This window comes from Anas platyrhynchos, chromosome 3 (assembly GCF_047663525.1).
Source record: "Anas platyrhynchos isolate ZD024472 breed Pekin duck chromosome 3, IASCAAS_PekinDuck_T2T, whole genome shotgun sequence".
Lineage (NCBI taxonomy): Eukaryota > Metazoa > Chordata > Aves > Anseriformes > Anatidae > Anas > Anas platyrhynchos.
In genome coordinates, this window is record NC_092589.1 from 118911132 (window position 1) to 118934940 (window position 23809).

A 23809-nucleotide genomic window follows, 5' to 3' on the forward strand; every position below is an offset into this window, starting at 1 on the left:
TCAAGGGAGGCTACAGAGAGCCCAACAAAAGCCACCTGACTGAAATTCACTTAGCAATCGCCGAGATTTTGGCAAAATGTAGAGTCAACGCCAAATTAAAGATCTATCTGCAAGCTGGTCTACAGCTATTTCGACAGGACTGTGCAAAATCTCAGCGCGACTCTGAAACCAAGTGATAGGAGTCATAATTACCAATGAATGCATCATTCTTTACAATTTTCAACACAAATTATATGTGATTTCCTTGAATTTATTAGCTAAATCTTTGCAGAGGTGGCTAATGCATGTACTGCAACAGACTTTTACCACTGACTGGTGCCTCAAAATCCAAGAAAACAGAGCTCCTGACTTCATGGCTTTGCTGCTGTGTTAATAGCCATGAAAACCACCAGTGGAAAACGATCACTTCCCTAAAAATCAGAATTAAAAGCTGCTGTAGATATATAGTATTTATTAGAAAGAGATTTGAATGAAATTGAAAACTCAAAAGAGGCGAGATCTGACCTCCTTGGGCAAGCGGCCTTCAGCAAAATGGTGAATAAAAAGAAAATCTACCCCAAAAAATGAAAAGGTGACCTTGAGGAGTCACATGCAGGTACATGGCCAGCTCAGCCTGGCTGAGGATAATGGCTGAGAAGTCAACGTTTCCCTTTGTCTCTAGTTCAGCCAACCCAATTTAAAAAAAAAGAAAAAAGAAATGACTCACGTGAATGACATGATTGCTTTCGCTCAATATGTTAATTGACTGGAAATCTTATCTCACCTTGGCATGCATATGAGAATTCACTGCATCCTCTGCAGGATTTATCAGCCCTGTATGTGCAAGGAGCGAGCACTGATTTACTAAGGCTAAAAATAAATCTAAGACATTGGCTGGGATATATTCTTTTTCCTAGGTCTGTAAAATAGGCGAAATTCACTGACTCACCCCTAGAAAGCGACGTAATCCGGTGATTACTATTCTTTTGCTGAGCTGACATTACTTTTGTTTTTGAAAGAAGTCGAGTTCGTAATTCGGATTTGCTCAGTCTCTTCTGAGTAAACAGCAATATGGAAAATATGTTTTTACCTCGCTTTTTTTTTTTTGGAGGACAGAATAATTACGTTCAACAAGCAAGAAGCAATTCCTGAGGGCAGATTTAAGCAAATCCATTACCTCTTCTAAGAGGAATTCTAAACAATAACTAATGAAAAAGAGGGAGGAGGAGAAATCTAGGTTTATAGACATCTTTAAATATATTCCCTTTATGCCTGTGCCACACACAAATGGTGCTAAGACATTTCTCAACAAAGCCTCTTTTCTTTAGCCAGCTCAGAGCACTCCCCCGCATGTTTCTGAAGCCCCACTGTAACACAGATGGTAAAACAGCTGAGACATTTCGTATTTAAAAAGATCACGGTAAAACCCCTGATTAGGGAAGAAAATTGAAAAAAAAAATGGAAAATGCAGTGTATGGCTGCAAAGAAAAACGGGGAAACTCCATCCCAATGCAATTTGTACCCCAAAAAGCAGGCTCCCCGTCTCAACAATTACTTCTTGTCAGTGTTTTTGGCAAGATGTTTGCAAGCCCCATCTTTTCTTCTCTTTGGTCCGCGTGTGCGATTGTTCTAAAGCATTTGTGCATGAAAATAAAGCCTGTGTCAACAGGGGTTACACTTCACTCGCAGGGCAGCCATGGGAAAAGACAGCCTGCTGCAAGAGCATTTCTTAAGTGCATGCGAGACAACTTTGCCATCGCAAAATTTTAAATCCTTTCTGTAAATTTAAATTTCTATCGAGATTTTTTTTGGGAAAAAAAAAGAAAAGTAGATTATTCTGTGTGTATTAGAACCAAATCCAGGCTGCAAAACCGGAGCTGAGAGTTCAGCAGCCTGCCCCTAGGTCTCTTCTGCTCCTGTGCAATTTCTTTCAAAGACAGCAGCGCGAGCTGCGAGGATCAGCAGAGGGAAGGAACTGCAAAAAGCAGATGACTGAGCGCTCCCATACACCTGGCTCGCAGCCTACCAGCACGTTACCACCGGGGTCGCTTCTCAGTTGGCAGCCGTTCATAAGAAAGCTCCCCCGTGTTGAAAGGGGTGTGCACGAAGCTAGGCGTAGTCTCCGGTTTCAGCAACGTTCCTGCGGTGTTTGTTCAGGGCAGCAGGCGGAAAGGAAGGGAAAAAGGACGAGCCCAAGCCAAGAGGGAATTAAGCTCACTTGGAAGCGTTTCCCCTCACCCCCATTACGCGGGCAAGCTTTAGAGAAGGATGCAAAGCAAGCAGATGAAGCCATTCCTAGTTGCCAGCGATCCGAGAGGCTGAAATGAAGAGATGCTGATCTCAAGTGTTAATTTCCACACGTCTAAACTGACCTCGAAAATTCACAGTAAGAAACAAAATCGATCAGATCAAAACATCTTTGAAAATGGGAAACGGAGTCAACAAATCCTTGAACTTAAAAGTATCAAAAAAAGTATCAGCAGCTGGGATTAATGCTAATATTAAAATAATTTCTCTGCTATTAATTGTCAAGGCATTGAAATAAGCTCTAACGTGGCTCAACTGAAACACTAACAGAAATATATGAGCAAGCTTTGTTCTCCTTTGTGCCTGCACTAGATACATATAACTGCCACCGACAGACAAGAGGCACTATTAAGGAAACATTCCTCCCTTTTAAGCTGCTGGTATCTTAGGTAACCGCAATTAATCCTCTCTTTTTTATCTGACACCAGCAATGAACACAAGAGAGTGGGTGAGCACTCCCATGGTCGGGAGCAGCCCGTCTGACATCGCTGCACGGCGAGACTGGAGCCTCATCTCCGCGTGCAACAGATAAAGCAGGGGGGAAAAAAAAGAGTCCGGACTGACCGTCTGTTGCTGCTGCTGATAGAAATGACATTCAGCACTACGTCTTCTGAAAGCATCGCTCTTAATGGTTAACTCCCTAAAAAAAAAGTCAAGGAGGTTTTAATTTTTTAAAGGTAAGGATCGCAAGGAAAATAGGAAAGGCTTATAGAGATAAGCATAGTTAACCAGGGAAAGGGAAGGACGGAAAAAAAAGCCAAATCCCAATCTCTCCTCTCCCTGTCCCCAAAAATACCCCTCGAATTCTCCAGCAAAACTCCTAACATAAATATATTTAAATAAGAGCAAATGTGACCTCTTCAACCATGCAAAATATTAAGGCAGGGTACAATTCATCTGAATAGCCAACAAATCACTCTAAAAGTGCCCATTTCTACCCGAGGCAGAGCAAAGGAAGCGAGCACGACTGGCTCAGATGGAGACATCTGAAATTAGATAAATGGGGATTAATGACAGGTCCCTGTTATTTTACTTCTGAAATTCCACTGCTTTATATATTCCAAGCCCAAAAACTGAAGACGCAGATGACAAAGTGGGGCGAACAGTGCGCACATGCCCAGTGCTGTTCACAGCTTAAGTCTGTCGGAAACAGACCCCACAGCTGCATCTCTGCATTTCAGAGCCTTGCATCTCTACGTGCTGTCTTGTCACTGCTTTTCCTTCTGGTTCTGGGCTTAGGAATCTCCCTGGAACGTACTGCAACAATGACTGGACAGTCAGCACCCAGCACAAAACCGAGCTCCTAATGAAAAATAAAAAAAAAGAGAGTGAGTTTACAACACAAAACTGAACGTATCCTGCTATCAAGTCCTCCCCATCTACAGCAAATCCTGTGTGCTACCCACATCTCCTTCCAACCCTCTAAACTTCTAAACACCATCGACAAGATAAGCAGGTAGCACCACATTTCCTCTTAGCACTGAAACATTTCAACCCAACGAAACTTTTTGCCCCCATGGGTGGGCAAGTTACGCATATCACATCACGAGCAAAGATAATTCACGTTCCGTTTCTCAAGGACTCGCAGTAGGGTAGCGAATATCTTTGAAATAGCTTTTTTCTTTCCTTTAATATCTAAATGAGATGTCTTTCCCACCAGCACAGTGCCTAGCCCAGCCCTGAGGCATTTGCGAAAGCTCCGGAGAGTCTGTTTACACTCGGATTGCACAGAAACGTACCTTCACTCAAGACCTTCTTTATTATTTTGCTTGAAACCTGATTTTGCGGAGCAGTCCAATTAACCTTTTCAGGCCTAAACTACCTTAGACAGTTCAATTACGTGGGTAATAAAAGAGGTAAAAGCTTTTAACATCCATTAACTGCCATTCCAAGAGAGCCAGGCCATGTCGACCACGTGAACTCCTACTTTTCCTAAGAGGACCGTACATTACAACCATCCTTGGAGACAGCCTTACGTCGCTATCTATTCCACTTTGTAGCCAAATTTATCTTAAAGATCTATTTCCATGAACTGGGGCAGGTCGCCGTGTCCCAGTTTGATTTGCTTTGTTATTGCCCAGGGGAACAAACCTCTGCTGGTCTTGTACAGAACAAAACGCCGCTGTGCCTGGAGATCAGGCACATGTAACGGTACCTAAATGCACCTCAAGCATCTTTAACCCTTTTATTCCACTTTTTACCTTATCTCAGATATGTTTGAGAAAAGATTTCTGATGCAGAGGTGAACTTCCAGCTTTTATGGCAATGGGAATTCAGACCCCAACTGGGCATGGTCCTGGGCTGCCCCTTCCTGAGCAGTGGGGTTGGAGGAGGTGATGTCCAGAGCCTCCTCAACCCGATGGATCTTGCAAAGGGACTGGCCAAAATCCCAGCCCAGCCCAGCACCTGAATTCGGTACCGAGGTACAGCACGCTCCACCAACACACAAGGTGGAAATTGAAAAGGAACAAAGGAAAGAAAAACCAGCAGCTGACCTTCGGGTTAGGATTCAGCCTAAAAAGCCAAGGCAGTAGCTATAACATGCTATGAATGGCCAAAAAATCAAAGAAATTGTGATGACAGATAGTCACATTGGACATTTTCTCAATGATAAAGGCTTAAAGCTTGACTCTGCATTAGGAGCAGGCTCAATCTCACCTCCCCAGCTGCCCCACCTGGAGCCCAACGTTATGGAAATCCAGCACTCGGCTCCGGGGCTGAACAACAGCATCAGCAGAACCACCTCGGTTACAAAAAGAACCAGCAGGAGCAGCAGAAAAGCACGTAATCACACCCAAACAGATGACTAGATGGGATTATTTTGTGCTTGGCTTGCGTCATGCTTCTCTGCTTTTCTCCCTTATTTCTACACCTTATCTCGATACCAAATTGTACCGTGCACTTATGAAAAAGATAAAATTTGAGTGATCAGCTCAGAATTTTAAGGCACACAGCCCAGCTACAATGCTGCGTGCTCATGATGGGGGTACTGGGCTCTATAGCTAGGGAAAATTAATTTTATCTTCTGCAGTACAAACTCTTCTTCCTCTAAAACAAAAATCCATTTTTGAGGCCAAGCGTGAATTTCTTTTTTAAGGCACCGAGTGAAACTTGGGATATCAATAAAAAAATCAGCTTTCATTTGAGTATTACTGTGTGGAAAGTAGATTACAAGGCACTGCTTCCCCGTCAAGAAAATGAACGTACTGACCTTGGTAAGACTGGAAGGGGATGGGCTACAACATTTCTAGGCTGCTGTGAGCAGCCTAAAATTCATTTGTGAGCCACGCAAATGAATATTTCTGGTAACTACTTACTCAGTTTCCCGTTATTCATGCTGAAAGATGGATGATCTAACACAGAAACCTTGATATTTTAAACTCATTGAAGAATGAGTTTAAAATTTGGGTTTACAGGATTTAAAAATGAGTTAAAAGTTGCCCAGGCTGACACAAAACTCAGCTCCCTGAGTTCTTTGCTCTCCCAAATGTGTTTAAGTCGTTAGACGTAAAAAAGTGCACATCCCTGCAGTGGGCAAAGTGCAACTGAATTTCTTAAACCTTAGATACACCAAATATACTGTAAATAAACCCAGCCCCTCAATGTACTGGTTGGCTTTTCCTTGCTAAAGGAGACTCGAGGAAACAATATTTCCTCTCCTCGACTTTTGATGGGTCATCCTGGAGCCATCCTTCCCCATCCTTCTTTCACCTCCCCCAGCACCTTGGAGGGGCAGGGCAGGGTAACACCAGCTCCTGTTTGTCCTCCAGCTCCTCCTCCAAGAGAGGGAACATCGATTTCCTGTCTTTGTGGGGGAAAAATATAGAGATTTATTTCTATGGGCGAGCTTTACGCTGGTCAGATTAATGGAAACAGCAGGAATGGCACAAATCTAATCCTGTAAGGCTGGACAGAAGAACAAAACATTTCACAAAGCAGATCCAACACCGTGATACGCAGCCAGGTCAACCCAGGAAGCATCCAGGCAGCCAGAAACCAAGGTCAAAGCATAAAGGTATCTTTTTGTTTTCTCCATTTTGGGGGCTATTTAGTTCCAGGTGTTGGAAAACGTGTGCCAATGCAAGGAGCAGATTCCAACTACCACGACTCCATCTAAGCCATGCTCGTAAAACTTACTCCCACTGTGAAATGAACTGCTACTCTATTTAGGAAAAACTATTACAGAAGCAGCTGATATTCTAATTTCAGGACCCAAAATTCAAATATTTAAAATTAGATATCATCAAGGCTTTAAAAAAATATGGTGTTATTTTGCAAGTGAGTGATACTCTCTAGAAAGCTTTAAATTCTCCCCTCATTTAGTGATTTATTTTACTTGCACGAACTAAGCATAAAATGATTTTTCCCCACTGCTTTGGAAATTTGTTTTAATTACAAGTCTGGGCAGTGTAATTGGGGAAGCATGTTTAGCTCACAAAAAAAAAAATTGGATGGGTTAGAAGAAAAATCCTCCTAACACTCCCTCGGCTCTACGGGTCCTTCAACCCAATTTGACGTGAATGAAACCATTATTGTTCTTTTGACTCCTGCTGAGCCATTATGTTAACGGTTTTCCAGAGACCTGGGTAGCATTTTCCTACATGTGTTCATTATTCCACCAGCCAGGATTTGGGTCCTTACACAGCAGAGGTTTCAACGTTTAAAATACTTTTTGTTCAGATTGGCGTATGGGTGGGGAGTTGGAATTAGCTGAGAAAACTCTGTCCCCCTCTTTCCCTCTTTTTAGGCAGCAATCAATTTAACATATTAAAAACTGCAGCAATGAAGAGTCAATCAAGCAAATGAAACTGAACACACCCACTGAGAGATATTTCCTGCCATAAAAATGCTCCCACATTGGATGGAAGAGTCACACCCTAATAAAATTTAACAGAGAAAACAATAAAAAGGGTTAAAAGGTAATAAAAGGATTATTATCAAGCTACATAAACTAAGCCAAACCTTTAAGTGATATTTTATTGCATTAAAATGCGAGCTCTGATGACCCAGCTGGCGTTTTAACTGCTTTAGAGCCAAAATAATAACTTTTTTTTTAAAAAAAAAAAGCTTGTGCATCTATGTAATAGATGGTTGCTGCACAATCCTCCTGAAATAAAGTTATTTTCTGCATCTTATTTGAAAGCATTTAATAAATACCATTCAAAAACCAACTGGCTACTTTGGCTCCAAAAAGGAAAGCAGGATTCAAGTAATTGATACTTCCACAAATACTTCCTTTGCAACAGCACCAACGTAAGTGACATAAACAGGGGACAGTTTGGTATCTAATGCTGTTCCTGTGACAAGTCAGTTAAACACAGAGGAGGTACATGTAATTTTCTTTACCAACCAGCACGGATGAGCTGTAACCTCTGGTTTTCATCAGAAGACATTTCAAGTAAGATTTTATGTTTCTGACACATGCATAGATTGCTTTAAAATGAGCACAGAATTGCTTTAAAATGAGCACAGAACCCGCAGGCTGATCAAGGCAACAAAACCATTTCAGGAGAACGAGCACTCAAAAAAGCAGTAAGGAGGCTGACGACAACTGAGCTTAAATGCCAAACTCCTTCCGAGCAGAACTTCTACCACATATCTAAAGGCCAGAAATAAACTCATTAAGACGTGTTCCTGAAGTCGGTTTAAAATAGCATCTTATATCCTGTGTAGGTACCATATGGACCAGAAACTCCAAAGCTATTAGCTATAAAAAGAAGCACCACGCAGCTGATGCAAACCTCCAATTTCCCAGCAATATTTAGTCTTCCAGAAGGCCCAAGACATCATCCAAATACCTTGAGAATGCAAAGAAACTTCCCCTGTAGGAAGAGCAGCACTTTTGAGTTAGGGATGACAATTAAGGCTTAGCAGAAAGCCTCAATATCCAGTTTCTGCACTCCTGAAATGTCTCGTATTGATTTTCTCACCTGGTAGGGACACGGGATGTGATACTCCCTGCAGCGTTCTTGAATCCACGTCGTCTCCCACACACCTCGATAAGCCTGCTCATAGAAATAGCAGCCAATTACAACCAACAGTGGCACGAGGTACAGAACACTGAACACGCCAATCCGGATCATGAACTTCACCAGCTTGTCCTGGTTCTCTTTTTCTAACGGGATTTCAATGCGAACCCGATTGAGAGAGATAATGCCAGCGAGCAGGAGGGAAACTCCGACAACAACATAGAGGCAGAGGGGTGCAAGGACAAAGTATCTCAATGCATCCACATCATAGAGGCCAACAAAACATACGCCGCTAATATTGTCACCTTCAATTTTATTCATTGCTAAGAGGATGATGGTGAGAGTTCCCGGAATGCCCCAGGCACTGGCGTGGAAGAGCAACGCTTTCTTCTCGATCGCTTCGCTGCCCCATTTTGGCACGGCTGCCAAGAACCAGGTGATGGTGAGAATGACCCACCAAACACTGCCAGCCATGGTAAAGAAATAGAGCACCATGAAAAGCATGGTACAAGCTTTGTTGTGAGAGCCCTGGGTCACCGTGGAAGCCTTGTACTGGGCAGGGCTCGATGCGTTACACGCTACTCGGTCTTCAAGCAGAAAGCCAATGAAGAAAATTAACGACACCATCATGTAACAGACAGCGTAAAATATGATCGGTCTTTCTGGATAGCGAAATCTTGTGACATCGATCAGAAAAGTTAAAAAGGTAAACAAGGTAGCAGAAAGGCAGACGATGGAGATCACTCCGATGAAGTAGCGAGCAAAGGAGAGCTCCTCACGACGAAAGTACATATTTGGGCAAGGAGGGGAACAGTCCCGTACCCTCAGGAAAGAGTAACCCAGATCGGGGTCGATTTTCAACTCTCGAGGACACCAAAAGCCATAATCCCTCTGCACTGCCATTGGGGCCTCTTCTGTGGGCTCCCCACCTAAACTGAGGTCAACGAGGCGAGGATACGGCTCATCGCAATCCGGGAATCTAGAAAGGAAGACAAGAATTATTTACAAGAAATACACACACACTCTGCAAAGCCCAGCAACATCATTTATGTGTCTGCCTTTAGACACACGGACTGGAGAGAAAACAAAGTTAATCCAAATAATGAATGGGTAATGAGTGAAATCCCACATTACGTGTAAACAAAGTCTAGAACTTATTTTCCCAGACCTCAGTGGATGGTGAAACTACACAAAATAATACAGAAATAAATGGATAAGGTGCTTACTGGGGCCTTAAGCATAAAGGTGAGGATACAAAATCCATCTCAGGAAGTCTCTAAATTTAGTTTTACTGTAAACTCAAGTGATGTGCTTAAAGAAAAATGACTTTATAAACCATTTTAAACCCCTTCCCTATGCTACTACACTAGCTATCAGACAGGACAGTGAGCTAGCTAGACCAAAAATCCAACCTAACACTGCTACTATTATTAACAAATTGGAATTATGACAAAGATGCAGTTAGGTAAAACTGATGGCAGTCTAAGGTTTGCTGGAGAAGCAGTCCGAAGTTTTAAAGGAGAGACTGGAGGGATTCCATGCATAGCTGCCTCTGCCAGATGTTATCTCCTCAGCAAGCACAGCATAAGCTAAATGTGCAGGTTCCTCTGCCACAGTTCATGTTCTGGCACTCTAACAGTAACACAGAGAAGCTTTGGTAGCTTTATCTCTGGTTTTGAAATTTCACTACTGCTGTGGGCCATACGTAGGAGGACCTAAAGGACCCAGGCACCCGTTTGGACCACAGGCTAAGAGCAATCTTTGATCCAGATTATCAGCACCTGGAAACATCCTCTGACTTAACTCTGTTGCTAAAAGTTTTTCATCCTCTCCTATCAACTGTAAGAGAGACTATTTCTTCCTGACCATGTTCCTGTACTTTATTAGCTGTTACAGTCACTTATTAGAAAAAAAATCAGAAAGATATTGCTTTCATTTACACGTATATTCTGTTTCAAATAGATTAGAACATCGTCAAACCCTTTGCTCACAGAATCAAAGAATATCCTGAGCTGGAAGGGACCCACAGGATCACTCAGTCCAACTCCTGGCTCCACACAGGCCCACCCAAAAATCAAACCACACGTCTCAGAGAGTTGTCCAAATGCTTCTTGAACTGAGGCAGGCTCAGTGCCGTGACCACTTCCCCGGATTTGTGTAACTTAGAGATGAAAATGTCTTTCCATATGTGCTCAACAAGAGGTAGAATCTCTGAAAATAGGGGTTTTGTATGCTCTGCAAAACCAGCTGGCTTCCCCTTCAGAGAAAGGGGCTATTAATCTCCAGTGTGTGTAACTTTGCAGAACTCTCAGAGGAATTTCGAGCAGTATCATCCATTCTACTTTGGTACAGCAAAGAAAGCCAGGTCTGCAGATATGGCAAAGAAGAGGAAAACTAGATTGGTAAATTCATTCATTCAATACGCACGCACATCTTACAGCAATTGCCTACACAAATTTTCAATTCATCTCCTGGGCAGATGATAGAAACATGAATTCAGTTTCCTCCCCAGGAAACGAGCTGTGACACAAACGGAAGGGAAAATAAGGGCACTGGTAATGGAACACGTTAAAACTGTCTGTTTTAGTATGATCTGGGATGTTTTAAGATCTGAAATGTTGCTCTGGGATCCTGAAAGAAACAAGGCAGGTTTGCTCACCTGGTACACTCCATATCCTCGGGCCACGAGACCCCAAACATCTCCATGAGTTTGGAGCACTCGCTGTATGCCCTTTGACAGAGCCTGCGGCACGGCAGGGTGACGCGGCCGTACTCCATGCACACGGGAGCGTAGAGGGCACACAGGAAGGGTCGAAAATCTCTGGAGCATTCCAAATTCACCATCGGATGAAATGGCTGGAAAAGAAAAAGGCAGAATTCAAAAGCTTCAAACGGCAGCTTTGTAGAACATTTCAGCAGGAAGCTGTAATTTGACTAATGAGGTGTTAGGGCTTTTGCAACCAGAACCTTCTTTTTCTGAACTTTTCCTGCTGGAAGAAATGATCATCATAATACAGCACTTACGCATTTTTAGGAAGGCAGGCAAGTAAGAAGCCTGGGGACAATGACAAAGACTCACAAGGGACATTTACGTACTCAATTTGCATCAAAATCGATGGGAATTAGACAGCTAAACACCTCTGAGGATTCAGGCTCAGGCTCACACTCTCCAATAAATGTCGCATGCACTTCTTTGCACCACTTGGTTAAATGACGGACGGCATGAATGGCTAAGTGCTTATTTAAGAGGGATAACATGAAAAAAAAATTCAATTGACCAGACCACAATCTGAGGAGTATCAGACAATGCAACACTCCTTCACAGTACGGAAATAAAACACACTGTGATTTTTTCAAATATGATTTTCGGATCCCTACACAGTAACTGTAAATCCTACCTCTATTCCTTTAATATTTTCGGCAGGGCAGCAGAGTGAAGTTACAGCAGGTATGCCTCTTTCTACCTAATCAACAGAAATCTCTGAAATGAAAGCTGGAAGGAAATGAATGAGAGGTGTCTTGTGCTACTCGTTGACTTGTAACAGGTTTAAGTCACGGTGGTAGTGGTGACAGAAGCACTTGGGAGCACTGAGGGAAAATCGATCACAAATAGCCAACGTGTAGCTGCTCTTAAGCCTTTCTGAAGGTAAGAAATAAGGAAAGAAATAGAACAGAGACTTGTGACTTCATGAAAAGCAGTGCATGTTGATAACCCATGTTATCCAGCATGGATTCATTTTGTTCTTATGGCTTTACAGCTCTTCAGGAGGCAATATCCAATTCCCATCGCTGACCACCACCCAAAGCCTCACCGTATCTTTACATATTAACCCAAGATCAATTACTTTTTCTGTTAAGGGTTACTACAGAACAGCAAAATACAGCAGAACTTGCAAGAATAAAACAAAAACTAGAATGAAACGAAGCACTGTAGGGTTGTTCAATGACTCTGCTACCTCCGAAGTGCAGAACCAGCAGTGGCCCTCCAGCAAGCCATTTCTTTTCCTTGGCTTGTGTTTCAAATAAAGCTTGAAGGGAAAAGGTGACAATTGCTTGCTCAAGGGCAATACTGCAGGGTAAGCTAACACGAACCCTCTTCCAGATACATTTTTCTAAGCCCATTATGCTGAAACCAGTCCCCTCTCCACAGCCTGGCAAGATTAGCAAGAAATCTAATCTTCAGTCTGCTGCAGTAGCAGAAATGAACCTGCTATATATAGAAAAACCTAAATCTTGCTGCAGCTGAAGAGTAGGCTGTTTTGAGAGCTAGGAAGATTACATTTTTAGCAGCAGTTTCCTGGAAAGTCTTTTAAACCAATTCAACGTTTTCTTTCCCCAAACTACAGGGCAGAGCAGAGCAGCACCAAAGAACGAGGTCATCTGCTGTGATTATTTGAGTGAGAATTACCAAAAATAGTAAGGCAAAGCCTCACATTTCAGTTCTTTCTTACCTCTTCCTTAAGACTGCCCTTGCAAGAGGGAATACAAGACACAACCACGTTGGGATTTTGTTGAAGTTTGTAAATAGAATTAGTATTTACCAAGCTGATTGAATTCCCTCCGGTGCTGCAGGTTTCTGGAAATGCTGTCACATAACAACGGAGCCGTAACTATTTGGCAATGGCTTACCTGAGAGGCAGCAAAAACCTCTGCAGCTATCGACGAGGAAAAAGGAACCAACGGTTGGAAAGTATTTACATTTACAAGCTCATTGTTACCCACAGAAAACTTTCTCCTTGACTAAATATTTACTCTTTTTTTTTTTTTTTCTAACGATTTTCCATTAAGATGTTTCCGAAATTTCTCTTTTCCTGCTCTCCCTCGCTAAGGATGTGTTTGGTTTGCACAAAGCTCCCTCCTTTAGGGAGGTGCCAGCTCACCTCAAGGTGTGCACGGGGGAAAGCCACCGCAGGGCAAGGACGAAGCAGGAGGCAGGCTCGAGGGAGCACAAAGGCACCAGCATTTCCTTGCACCCTGCTCATCTTCCTCTGGGCTGGTGGTTGCTGCAAGGGCCAGTCAACCCCAAATTCATGCAGAATTTGCTGCTCCACCTGGATGTACACATGGGACCTGCTGGGATTCATCCCAGATTGCTGGCTGGTGTCATCTCAGCACCTCTATCAATTATTTTTCAAGGGTCTTGGGAATCCAGAGAGGTCCCAGTTGACTGGAAGCTGGCAGATGTGGTCCCAATGTTCAAGAAGGGCAAGGAAGATCCTTGGGCGTGGAGCTGGGACAGGGCAGGGTCAGGCTGGGGGTGAGGGAAAGGGTCGGGCACTGGGACAGGATCCCCAGGGCAGTGGGCACAGCACCGAGCTGTGGAGTTCAAGAAATGTTGGGCCAACGCTCTCAGATAAAGGATCTGCAGAAACTCACTCCCTTCTGGCATGGCAGCTGCAGGATGAAGATGCTGGAACATCTGAGGTAACGCTGCTGTAATTGAATCTTCACTGGCAAAGTCCCTCGTGCCCCAGAGGGCACGTTAGCTGCACTTAAGGTTCTTTATCCCTGCAAAGAGCAAGTCTGGTTTTGACTATGGTCTTGGCATACTCCTCAAAAGACAGTAGAGACATCCTCACCCCAAACAACACGGAAGAAATCTACTTAAATAGGAATAATTTAATAGGACTGCTCCACTAGGGCTGGCTGTTCTGCTTCCCAGCAGCTCCAGGCCTCTCTCTCTGTTCTGTCTCTTGAACTGCAGGCAGACAAAAACTCTCCTATGATTTATATCAAGTCCCTTTATTTTAAAATCATGGGGAGGCTACACTGGACAACAGAAAAAGAGAAAACTCAACAACCAGTCCTTGTTAAAGCTGAGGAAGAGAAGCTTCTTTCAACCAGCACCATGCCCGTAAGCAGCCTAACTCTAAAATTATCTTACTCCTTCTTTGCAGCTCCCAAAATGAAAAGTCACTTCCATCTACAGATTGTTTTTCATTATTAAAAATGAAGGCAGGGAGATTAAGAGAGGGTTTTTTTTTATGATCTTGCCCGGGGAAGCAGCACAAATGATGACATTTAGCCCATTCAGCCCCACTCCACTTCGGCTCCTAACAAAAGGCTCTCTGTTCGAGTGGGTTGTGCTTTTGAAGGCCGCCTGTTGAACAACTCAACGTGCAGAGGAAAAGGGGGAAAAAAAGGAGAAGAGGAGATAAAACAGCCAAACAAATTTCAACGATTCAGGCCAAGTCCTGGGAGATCCAGGAAAGTGCAGAGATAAATGTTTAAGAAGAGATAAATACCTGTGTTGCTCCTGAAGGTACTTAAGCACTTAAAATAAGCCAGATCACCTAACAGTAATGTCTGTGAAGTTGTGCACCCCCTGGTCCTTCTACCTCTGAGAAAAAGCTTTATGGCCATGCAAATTCCCTCAAGGCCAGTGACAGCAACTGCATTATGAGCCTGATTTCTTTCAGGCTGAGTCCCCTCGCATCCCTCCCCTGCTCTGCCATGCAGGTGTGTATCAGATAACTCATCACTGCTTTTCTCTGAGCTCTCCACCTCGCAGCGCAGTCTCTTCTTCCCCTTTTCCCCAGAATCTTCTTATTCATTAGCATAGGTCCTTTCACAAATCTCCCCGCTCCCAGCAGTGTGGTCCCGGGTCCTTCTGTCCCTACAGCTCCTGTCTGCTGAAAAGACAAAGCCTGGGCAATGGTTTCATGGCTGGCTTCTGCCAGCGAGCTGAAGTTGCCTCCTTGCCTTTGTTCTTTTGGTTTTCCGGAAGGGATGAAGGGGAAAGGAAAGCCGCAGAGATCTGTGCAGGTTCTTCCTCCTGTATACATAGCAAATTCTCTCAGTTGCAAAGCAAGAACAGTAACTCTAGCTGTAACGACAGCATGGAACCGTGCATTACTGAGACAATAAACCATTCTACCCTTTATTTTGCTCAGCAGTAGTCCTTGAGCTGGCTTATTTGGGAAGTGACATAACTGCAACATTTGAACAGCAAGATTTTGGTGATCCTTCTGTTCTCTGTCCGGTTACATATTCCTTTCTCTTCACACAAAGCTGGCCAGGAAGCATCCTCACAAACACAGAAGGAAGGAGGGAAGCTTCCTTCCCTTGGGCTCAGGGGAAAAGAGCAATGCTCTGACTATCAATTCCTGTTGCAATTCTCCGGTGGCAGCAACTGCCTCAGGGCGAATCCTCTCTCAGGCCAGCCACAGGATAGGATCTGCTCTGCTCCTTCTGTCCTGATCCACCCCGCTCCTTCTGTCTGTGTTGCCCTGTGTTTGAATTTAGCTTGCTATTCATTAGAAAAAAAACTTGGAATTGCATCTCAAAGGGTACAGTGCTTCCCAGGCTGCCTCCCCAGCTGGATTTAACTCTTCGGACAACAGCTAGCTAGCCCAAACGTGGTGCTGCCTCCTGTCTGATATCCACGTTTCTCATCCGACTGAACAGCTCTGAGAGCAGAGCAGCTCGTGGGGATGCTCTCCAGAGACTGTTCCAGGCAGAATTGCTTTACCTGAGGCAGTGGCAATTTGTTCTCTGATGGCTCCGACCTCTGCTTGCTCCTCTGAGTCTCACCAGATGTCCTGGAGCCCACACCCCTCAAGTCCCCACGCCGAAGGGACGCCAGCAGTGCCTTGTTCCAAGGCAGTACCCGGGGCTGAGCAGCTGCTGGAGCACTTCAACCACTGCCAAGGCTGGACATCAAAGTCCTGGCCTAACCTAAGTGGTGCTTCCTAAAAAATGAGGGGCTGAAAAGAGCATGAAAACGAGCAGCCACGTGCGTAAGAGTCCCTTCATTTCTTTCAGAAACGATCCACGCCTGCTCACCTTGAAGGAATTATGGAAGGGCAGCTTTACTCCACAGATCGTATTTTCAAAGGGCAGCAGGCTCGTTTATGTGCCAAAGTCTATTTTTAATGCACAGTGCCAAGACAAAGTTTGTGTAGAACACAGCATCGTGTACGCTCAAAGCTTACCTCACCATCAACTTCCTTGTCTGGAGAAATGCAGTGTACTTTTTATTTTAATCTTTACAGAGCGATGCAGGCATCAAAAGCAGAACGGGGTCACAATTCTGGCCACTGCTCAGCCCGGATAAAGGACAGTCACACATTTTCTGTGTGAACCCTTCCGAACCACCTAACCCACAGCCCCTGATATCCCACCTGGCCTACTTTGATGTGAGCTCAAAAACTCTGTTTGCAATGAGGATTGTTTTAACTTACTCCTAAAAATAAATGTCCCTATTAAATAAGCTATCGAGTCATTCCAACGCTAAAAATGCCAAGAAATGAGTGTGCTTGTAGATTATATTTTCCTTGTGTTATAGACTGATCTAATCACCCCGTTATTCACTTTAAAACCTAAGTCCAATTATTTCACCTGGCTTACTCGTGAGAGGGCAGCAACGATGCAGAGCACCCTAAGCTTCCTGGGCTTAAACAGACAGCTGAGGTCGGTTTCTCAACTAAAGGGAAAAAAAGATATAGATGAAAGTAGTTAAAGGACAAAAAATGACATCAATCTCTGTCTATATGACTAAAAGGCAAAGCCATCTGTTCCTGTTCTTTAAAGAGGTCTCCTGCTTCATTTTAAATTCTGAAGTTCCTTTGGAAGACACTGGGAAGACGGCATCCATCTGTCAAACCGCACTTCTCCTAAATGTGATCTTTCTGTTCAGGAGCTGACGAATGCAGATGGGTGGTCCTGGAACCAATTTCCATTTGCAAGAAGTGTTAGTTTTTATAAGACAGCTGAGACGGCTCGGACTTCCTCCTTCCTCTCCATATGCCTGCTGTGACGGGCTTGGGAGAACTCCAAAAAATTACAGAGAAATAAATCCGCAGCCCCTTGGCCAGTGTTTTAGGCACCATTAAGACAAGACACCGTTAAGCACACTTGCCTAGACAAGCGAGAGACTATTCGGCAGGAGCCGTAAGCCCTGACAGAACCATCTCTCCAATTTAAACAACACATTTCTGTATCCTGTGGTTGCAAAGACAACCTTCCAAGTACAAGCTGAGCGCGATCGATGCTTTGATGCCCGCCGAAAAACGCTCCCAGTGCTGTTGTCACTGTGGGAAGGAGAAAGATATCCATTATGAGAAGCGAAGCATTAGTGATAACAACCTCTCCTTTCTCTCATCTCTGCCACTGCGGCCTGATCTGCATGTCAGGGACTCACCAACTCCTTCTGCCAGCTGCAGGGAGGTCTGTCTCCTTGAAGAGCAGCAAGATAAAAACACTCAAAAATTTATCTTGCTGAGTGAAGGAGGGAAAAGGTTTGGTATCGAGGTCTGTGAGAAGACTCGACGCTAACTCGAGAGCGCACAATGGATTCGGTAGCAAGATCAAGTCCTTGAGAGCTTATAAGAAGGGAATGTCTAAAAATAGGGGGGCATGAGAAGAGATAAAGGCATAGCCAAGCTTCAAAAACCCAGTCGGAGTAGCTTCACCTTTTTGTTTTTACTGCCAGAACGACAGCATCTGCCACCTAACAGCCACCACAGCCCCTGCAGAATAAAATTAGGCAAGCTGGACTTTTAAAATACAACATAACCAACACTGAATTCTCCTTCAATTCAATACAAGTTACTTTCCTTTCTCAAAGGCTTGATGGTTTTTACTACTTCATGTGTGATTCTGCTAGCCGTGGTTTCTTACAGAGCAGAACATCTCAGAACTCAACATTAAAGCCAACGCAAAGCCCAGGAGGATTAACGTGTTTTCCGCTGGGATGAGAATGGGAGAAGACTTCTGTTTGCCTAATTCCGACACCCAGGCCAAAGTGCTTCTTGACAGACTAATGAGGGGAATCCGTGGTGTGCCGACTGCCCTAGAAGGGACCGTGCGCTGTGGGGCTGTCATCGCCGCTCTCCTACACGGCTGTGAAACGAGGACAAATTCGAGTTGTCACCTCGGGTGCCTCAGGGTGCAGTTTCACAGCAAGGCCAAGTTAATTGACCCCCTGCCCTCTCCCCTGCCTCCTATGTCCTGCCCTGGGTTTAAGATTGGTAGGAACTGGCCATGAAACTCACCTCAAAGCCCCGCGTGCTGCCTTGGGACCAGCAGTAGTGTGAAAAGTTGGGGTAAGGTCCTGAACAAGGAGACCTGTGAATGTTGGCATCTAAATATTCTTCCTGTAGTCCCCGGATGCTTTATAATATATTCCAGGTTGATCAATTCATGCTTTCTAAGGGTAGTTTTTTGCTGCTTTAACACCTTAATAACCTTACAGGAGGTGTGAAATGGAGACGTTACTGGAGGAAGAGCAGGGCACAGCTAAACTGACCTTACGGCCGGTTAACATCACACCCTGAGCTCTGGTGCTGAAGACATCCAACACATTCATAGCCACCTATAACAGAGTTTAAGTGCCCTGGAGCCAGCTGGACACAGAAGATGTTACAAGGATGTGTTTAAGGCAAACCCCTGAGTTTTAGATCATTAGCTCCACAAGACAGAAGACAAAGACTTCTTGCTGTGGCTGAGAGTGTGTGCTGACACCACTAAAACCCAGCAGCACAGCACTTCTGCAGGCAGGAGGCTGCAGGGAAAAACACACCAGATGAACTCGGGAAGCTATCTGCTACTCCCCTGGTCGCCAGGCTGCTGTGAACATCCTCCCACAAAACTCCCCTGCTGGCCCAAAAAGCTGGTTTCACACACGAAAGCAGGAATTGCCATTCCAAACCTCTCACACCTCGTCTGCCCACATGCGATGTGCACCCCACCATAGGTTAAATGATGTTTTACTCCTAGGAAGGTCCACCGTAAATCTAACCCCAATACTTCTTCCAATGCCTTGCAATACCCACTAAGACTATTCGCTGATTTGCAATGTACTATTATGGAAAATAACCACATTTGTCACAAGTAGCCATGCCAAAGGGATTTCCTTTTGGCTGCCCATGATGGGAACTCTCCTTGGCTCTGCCCAGTATTTATTGTCCAAATTGAAAACCAAAAAGCACTCAGGTAATACAATAAAGCCTCTTTAAACATGGAAACGTGAGGTTTTTTTGCAATATAACTTGGAAAGAAACAGAGCATGACACCGATCCGATCCAGCTATGTTTAAATAATAGGATGCAAAGTGAAATAAGAACGTAATCTGCTGGATTAATACCCTAAGAACCGTTCTGCACAGCAAACAAAACCCATCTATATGCATGCTAATATTTTAACAGCTGCATCTCAATCTAACATTACAAGCCATCTGTTACATCTACATACCAGCAAAAATACACGCACACGGAGACACATCAACAGTTGGGGAGCAGAGATTCACATCTCTGGGCCTCAACATTAAGGCTATTTCAGAGAGTAACATTTAAAACGTACTGTCTGCTAGCTCAGCAATGCTTTTCTTCTCCTCTCAGTTAATTTGCAGGAAGGCCAGGCTGTCGGGGTAGGGTAGGGGCTGCTCTAAAGCTCAGCAGGCTGCTTCGCGCGCACCAGCGGCGCGGGGAGGTTCTCACGGCGGCGGGGTCACGCTCCGCAGCCCTGCCTGCATTTATCACAACGGGATCCAGCCCAAAGCAGGCTGGGCTGCCTCCACGTCAGCTCAGCAGCTCCTTCTGTCTCATCTTAGGATCATCCAGCCCTCCCTCATGCCCCAACTACGTGCTGACAGTACTTTGATCGGGAGGATTCTCCGGGGATAGTGTGGTGGTGATCACTTCAGCCAGCTTCTTAACCAGAGAGGAGGAAAGCTGTAGTTGGTGGTAGCCTTCACATGCGTTAATTGCAGAGATATTGGATGATCTAGATAAAATCTAGATTTTTAGGAAATCTGAATGATTGATTAGGAAAAAAAAAGGAAACAAACCTGCCAGGGGCTCCACGTGCAGCTCTCCTGCGCTGCACGGCCACAAGTCCAATGCTAACAGCTGGAGGTGACCGAGCGAGCTGAACTTCTGGAGCAGCTTCTACACGTTAGTATTCCGCACAAAATTTGTCTTGTGTGCTACCCGGACAACTGGACTCCAACACTGGGAAAATTAGGTGGCATTTCTGGAAGGTTTTGGTGTCTGAAAACAGAGTGTGTGTGTTCTGAGCGAGTCTACAGCGAGTCTGTGTGTTATGGTCACTACTGTGAGTCTGGTTGTTCTGATCAAGCACTGAATCCATTTATTAGGATATTTTTTATTATTTTTTTAAGCTTTTTAAAGAGATCATCCATCCCAACCTTTTACATGGTTTCAGAGGTGTAAGAGGGCACCAAATGGGCCTTTTGCCTCAGCAGACAGTAATAAAGAAGAGAAACAGCCTGAGAAACCCTCAATTTACTCCAACGTATTAAATGAAAATCGATTTCTGGTCCAAATAGAAGCCTGAAGATAATTACTTGGTGACTTTAATTTTAATAATTAACTGCTTTTTAAAAACACGTCGGAGCATGGCAGCTGCAAATTAAAATTTGAGATTCACCGGGGGACTCTACCCCTCCTACTCAGCGCTAAGTTAATGAGGTCACAGATGAACCCTACAGGGGAGGACAGGGAAAGGGAATTGGAAAAAACCTGCAGTTGTACAAACTTAGCAGCTTGCTGGCCCAATTCGGAAAGTCCAGACAAAACTGTCCCGTTAAGCCTCAAACCAGGCTCCCCAAGTTGATTTTTCTTCCCCGCAGTTAATAATTCACAAGATAAATATTTGAGAGAATTCCCACAGTGCCTCTGCTTATTTGTTTCTGCGGCACCCTAAAAGCACGCCTGCTTCTCTCAAAATGGATTAAGCAATATTTTGCCCTCAAAGGTCCAGGAGTTTCTCCATACCTTCGTGTCTATTTCTCTGTACCACCATCAGCTTTGGGAAGGGCTGCTCCTCCAGCGTACACCACACGTCTTTGAAACACTTTGGCCAAGCAGGACAAGACATAACACAGTAATAAGATTAACAAGGCAGTGGGTGGAAAGAGGGGACACAGCTGGATGGGAACGAGAAGAAAAAAGGATTGCCTGGCTGCTTGGTGAGCTCCCAACACTGGGGATGCACCCGAATTCTTGCTCAGTTAAACAGAATAAAGAGGAGCAAATATCTGCAAGAATTTATTGGTGCAGCAGCACATCTTCAAAAAGCACCTCAAACAGAGAACTACGCTCACGAGCACTGTAAATGTACTCCACGTGTCAGGTTCTGCACAAAATTTACTCGCAGGGATGTTTGTAGCTAGGGAATACATGCAGAACAGAGTAAGTGGGATCAGACTATAAAAGAGAAGGTCAGCTAACTGGGAAATGCTGCACTCAATTGCTGGGAGATGCAAGCAATCGAGGCTGAGGCAAGAGAGAAGAGGGGGTAAGCGTGTTTTCCCACTGATTGCCTGTTGGAATAATTGCCTGACGCTGCAAAATCCCTTTTATAACCCTCTGTATTTAAAGGGAAGGAAAATTGCATCACATGAAGATGAGGCACAGGGCTCTGAGCAGGCAGACCATGGTGTAAGTGCTGCTCACCTGGCTCCTGGCTTGAGACCTGCCAGAGGGTGTCAGAGGGTGCTGCTGCTCTGCAAGACCCCGAGAAGGTCGCCCAGCACAGCTGGGAGCCCAGATCCTTTTGTCTCTTCAGCCTCACAAGGAGCAGGACAGGGGATAGGAGCGTACCCATGTGTTTGTTAGTGTTTTGGGATGAGCTCTGCTTAGCAGCCCTTTGCTGATTTCACTCTCGCTTACCTCCTGCTGCCTCCAGCCTCACAGATGAGGGATGGACACGGTGCAGATGAGAATTGTGCCCTCAGATCCATCACGCTGACTCCTCTCTGGTGGGCACTACAGGTTATGCCAGAGGAATCTGCCGTCCCTGTAGGAGCTGCAGATCTTTCACAGCCCTGCCTTCAATTCAGCGCCCCTTTCGAGTCCCCTCCGTGACCCTGGCTCCTAACAGCAACTAGTCCTGAGCAGGGAGGGGCAACGAAGCCCGAGCTGTAGCAGCCTGGAAGCCCATTCCTCGCAGACAAAAGCAACTGCCTCCTGTGGTGTCGGGGAAAAAAGTAACTGATGGATCTGAAGCATTGTGTTGGCTTTTTGTGATGCCGCTTAATTAAGGTTACTCTGAGTAACAAGAACAATTTGCCTGTGGTTTCAAATAAGGATAAGGAAAAGGTCTGTGATTGTTATTTTTCAGAATGAGATTTTTCAGCACTTTAGCTGCCAGATTTTGTAGAAGTGCACTTGGAGGACAAGTTTTCAAATAAAGCCATTTAAGTGATATTTCTTCTACAAGAGGTAAAAGCTATCTTCCTCTAAGAACTTGGTCACTTGAAAAGCCAGCGTGGAAAACCTGAAGCCAAAGGAACGCCACTGTTCTTTAATTAAAGTTTGGTGTAAGTGGATTTGTTCAATAATAAATTTCATACGCTGATAAAACATCAGAAAGGCACTTAATTATTGTGACATTGTTTTCTTGACACTTTTTTGTTACTGACAATAAGCACCAAGCCTGAAATGGAAGGCCAAGCTGTACCTGCAGGGCAGACTGAGGTAACATCTCCGCACTGCACCTGCCCAGGTCAGACACCGGTGCTAAAACAGTGCCAGGAGCTACCCGAGGAAAATAAAAGGATTCAGATGCATCAGATAAAGGATAGTATGATCGACTGACTGCATATTCAAAGAAATGCATATTCAAAGATGTTTTCAGGGAACGCATTCAAATATGAACGATGGATTAGGGTCAGGAGAGGGGAAAACAGCTGGGTGAACGGCTGGTCAGAATCGTCTCGCTGGGTTTAATCACAGAATCAGAGAGATCTGAGTCGGGAGAGACCCACAGGGCTCATCGAGTTAAAGATGTCGTGTTTGTGGCAGTGAGAAGCTTCTGTTCCATAAATCGAGGAACACAAACAAGCCCACAGCTGACAGCACCTCCTAAAAGCTACATTTGGGGTTTCCACAGCATGCGGCTGAGCTACGAGGAGCCTTCCTTCCTTGTTCAAATCCCATCCAGCCAGGCCTTTGTGCTGCTCCTCTCTTTTCAAATTTCCTGCCCCGTTACCAGGGCAACCCCCGGCTGCTGAGCGGGGCCAGGGGGACCGGAGGCAACGGGACCGTGGCCACCCGGGGCGAGACGCGGCTGTTTCAGAGCCAAGGGAAATGAAACCTCACGGATGAAAATGATTCCACCACCGCTCGGATGTTAAGCCGCCGTAATTGCTTCAAATCAGCAGTCTCAAATGCAGCTGAATTATTTCATGGTTCTGGAAGGATGCTGAGTCCTCCCCGTGATGTCAGCAGGCTCTGATGGCACTCTCAGAGGTTTCCCAGTCACCTGGGAGCAGCACGGCTTCAGGGATCTCAATCAGGAGCTTCCCACACGTGTAAGCAGTCTTCATCTTCTTGAGAGATGTGGAGGAGCGAGTCCAGGCCTTGAGGATACTGCAAGAATGGGGTTACCCACTGGCGTGATGCTCACACACTACATAAAAACACAGGGTGGGCACACTTTTGTTCCTGCGCCTCCTAAAACAGACAACGGGAGGATGAGGGATGAGGAGGGTTTATAAAACCCCAAATGAGGCTGAAAGGAACAGCGTGGTCCTGTTCACTGCATCCGCAGCACAAAAAGGCAGGGCACGAAAGCAGCAGGTGGGCTGT

At 44.9% G+C, this 23809-nt stretch overlaps 1 protein-coding gene across 3 annotated transcripts in view; it reads right to left on the minus strand.

Moving 5' to 3' along the window:
• The window catches only part of FZD3 (frizzled class receptor 3), a 53414-nt gene that overhangs the window by 15932 nt on the left and 13673 nt on the right, over nt 1-23809 (minus strand). For all 3 annotated transcript variants that reach the window (XM_038177717.2, XM_072036582.1, XM_072036583.1), the window contains exons 3-4: nt 10915-11111; nt 8217-9234 (exon numbers count right to left, since the gene is read on the minus strand). In XM_038177717.2, the coding sequence (XP_038033645.1) occupies nt 8217-9234; nt 10915-11111 (1215 nt within the window). The remainder of the gene's footprint in view (nt 1-8216; nt 9235-10914; nt 11112-23809) is intronic.